Source organism: Watersipora subatra, chromosome 6 (genome assembly GCF_963576615.1).
Source record: "Watersipora subatra chromosome 6, tzWatSuba1.1, whole genome shotgun sequence".
NCBI lineage: Eukaryota > Metazoa > Bryozoa > Gymnolaemata > Cheilostomatida > Watersiporidae > Watersipora > Watersipora subatra.
In genome coordinates, this window is record NC_088713.1 from 12,351,793 (window position 1) to 12,353,999 (window position 2,207).

Sequence of the window (2,207 nt, forward strand, 5' to 3'; positions counted from 1 at the left end):
ATCTTTAAAATTTCACAAGGAGTCACTAGCTATGATGGAAGCCACATACGGAGAAGGGTCTAATCATCCAGACATTGCCAACTGCTACAGCAACATTGGTAATGCACACAGTGCTTTGGGAGACTTTCCTGAATCTTTAAAACTTTACAAGGAGTCACTAGCTATGATGGAAGTCACATATGGAGAAGGATCTAATCATCCATACATTGCCAACTGCTACAGCAACATTGGTAATGCACACAGCGCTTTGGGCAACTTTCCTGAATCTTTAAAACTTCACAAGGAGTCACTAGCTATGATGGAAGCCACATACGGAGAAGGATCTAATCATCCAAACCCAGCTGCTACAGCAATATTGGTAATGCACACAGCGCTTTGGGCAACTTTCCTGAATCTTTAAAATTTCACAAGAAGTCACTAGCCGTGATGGAAGCCACATACGGAGAAGGATTTAATCATCCAAACATTGCCAACTGCTACAACAATATTGGTAATGCACACAGCGCTTTGGGCAACTTTCCTGAATCTTTAAAAGTTCACAAGGAGTTACTAGCTATGATGGAAGCCACATACGGAGAAGGATTTAATCATCCAAACATTGCCAACTGCTACAACAATATTGGTGATGTACACAGCGCTTTGGGACACTTTCCTGAATCTTTAAAATTTCACAAGGAGTCACTAGCTAAATTCGAAGCCACACATGGAAAAGGATCTAAACATCCCCATATCGCTAGCTGCTACAACAACATTGGTAATGCACACTGCGCTTTAGGAAATTTTTCGGAATCATTGAACTTTTACGAGAAGTCAATAGCTATGAGAGAAGCAACATATAAAAAAGAATCAAATCATCCACATATTGCTGGCTGCTACAACAACATTGGCATTGCATACAGCGCCTTGGACAACTTTTCCGAATCATTGAAATATTTAGAGAAATCACTAGAGATGATGAAAACTGCATATGGAGCCAAATCAATTCATCCACACATTGCTGGCTGCTACAACAACATTGGTAATGCATACAGCTGCATTTACAGATCATCAGAAAACTGTGAGAATATGAGTCAGAATACAGCATTATCAATGATGAAAGCCATATATGGAGATGAATCTAACCATCCACATATTGCTGGTTGCTATGGTAACATGGCGAATGACTACCAGTGTTTGGGTAACTTTTCCAAATCCTCAGAATACCGTGAGATGGCAATATCAATGATGAAAGCCATATATGGAGAAGAATCTAACCATCCTCATATTGCTGGTTGCTACAGTAGTAAAAGAACTGCATATCAGATCACGGATTATTCTAGCCTAGCCTTGCAGTATTGAAGCCATTCTAAAAGTTATTTAAAAAATGATTTGAGTAACATTAGATGGCTCTGAGAAAGATCTTCAGCAGACTCTCTAATGTAGTAAACCTAAATTGACCAGAGCTTGAGAAGAGATCCAATAGAATAAAACACTAAGTGAATGGCTGCGAAGTTACGAGCCTTCTCTGTATGGTGAGCTTGTGTGTGACACGTGTAATATGCAAAATGGACCGCAATCAAAATACTGCCTATATCTAATTATTGCAACAGACAAGAATACTCTATTCATGCTTTTGCATTATGACTGATAAACGCTAGTTATGAAAAGGGATATGACCATTACAGTTGAAATCTATAGAAATGTTGAAAAGATTTCTGTTTGAACAATAAAAGTTTGTCATATAAAGTTGGTGATGACAAATGACTATGGTAGAAAGAATTTTATTTTATTGTTTTTATTATTTACTTCATTTTTGTTTGTTAATTTCTTTGTACGTAATTATTCATATTTACTGCGTATTTTTATATTTTAACATTTTGTATTTTGTGTATTTATTGAAGATTAATATTTGTATGAATATAACATGACTTTCATGGTGGGTGACAGGTTATCACTGATTATCTGATGTCTTTTCTGCAAAAGAAACTAATTAGAATTATAAACCTTAGTTTAAAAGCCGTAATATTTTTGTAGCCGATCTAATGTCAAGATTCATGCAATCAGACATTTTGGCCAAAAAATTGTTAAGTTTGTAAAGAAAATGGAGCTAAATGACTTTTTGGTAAAGTACTACTAGCTCCTGCACATATTGGAGACATATGAGGGGAGTTTTTATTTCTAGTACACTAAACCATAATCAAGCAGAACAACATATTTTTAATTGCTTA

General features: G+C 36.1%; 1 protein-coding gene across 1 annotated transcript; it reads left to right on the top strand.

Moving 5' to 3' along the window:
• The first annotated feature begins 426 nt into the window (after positions 1 to 426).
• On the top strand, positions 427 to 1,338 carry LOC137398045 (tetratricopeptide repeat protein 28-like). Its single transcript, XM_068084144.1, has one exon. It carries the CDS (start codon positions 427 to 429, stop codon positions 1,336 to 1,338), a length of 912 nt encoding a protein of 303 aa, XP_067940245.1.
• The last annotated feature ends 869 nt before the right edge of the window (positions 1,339 to 2,207 follow it).

Coding starts and splice junctions, on each gene's coding strand:
- LOC137398045 (XM_068084144.1), top strand. CDS start 427: ATGGAAGCCACATACGGAGAAGGATTTAATCATCCAAACATTGCCAAC.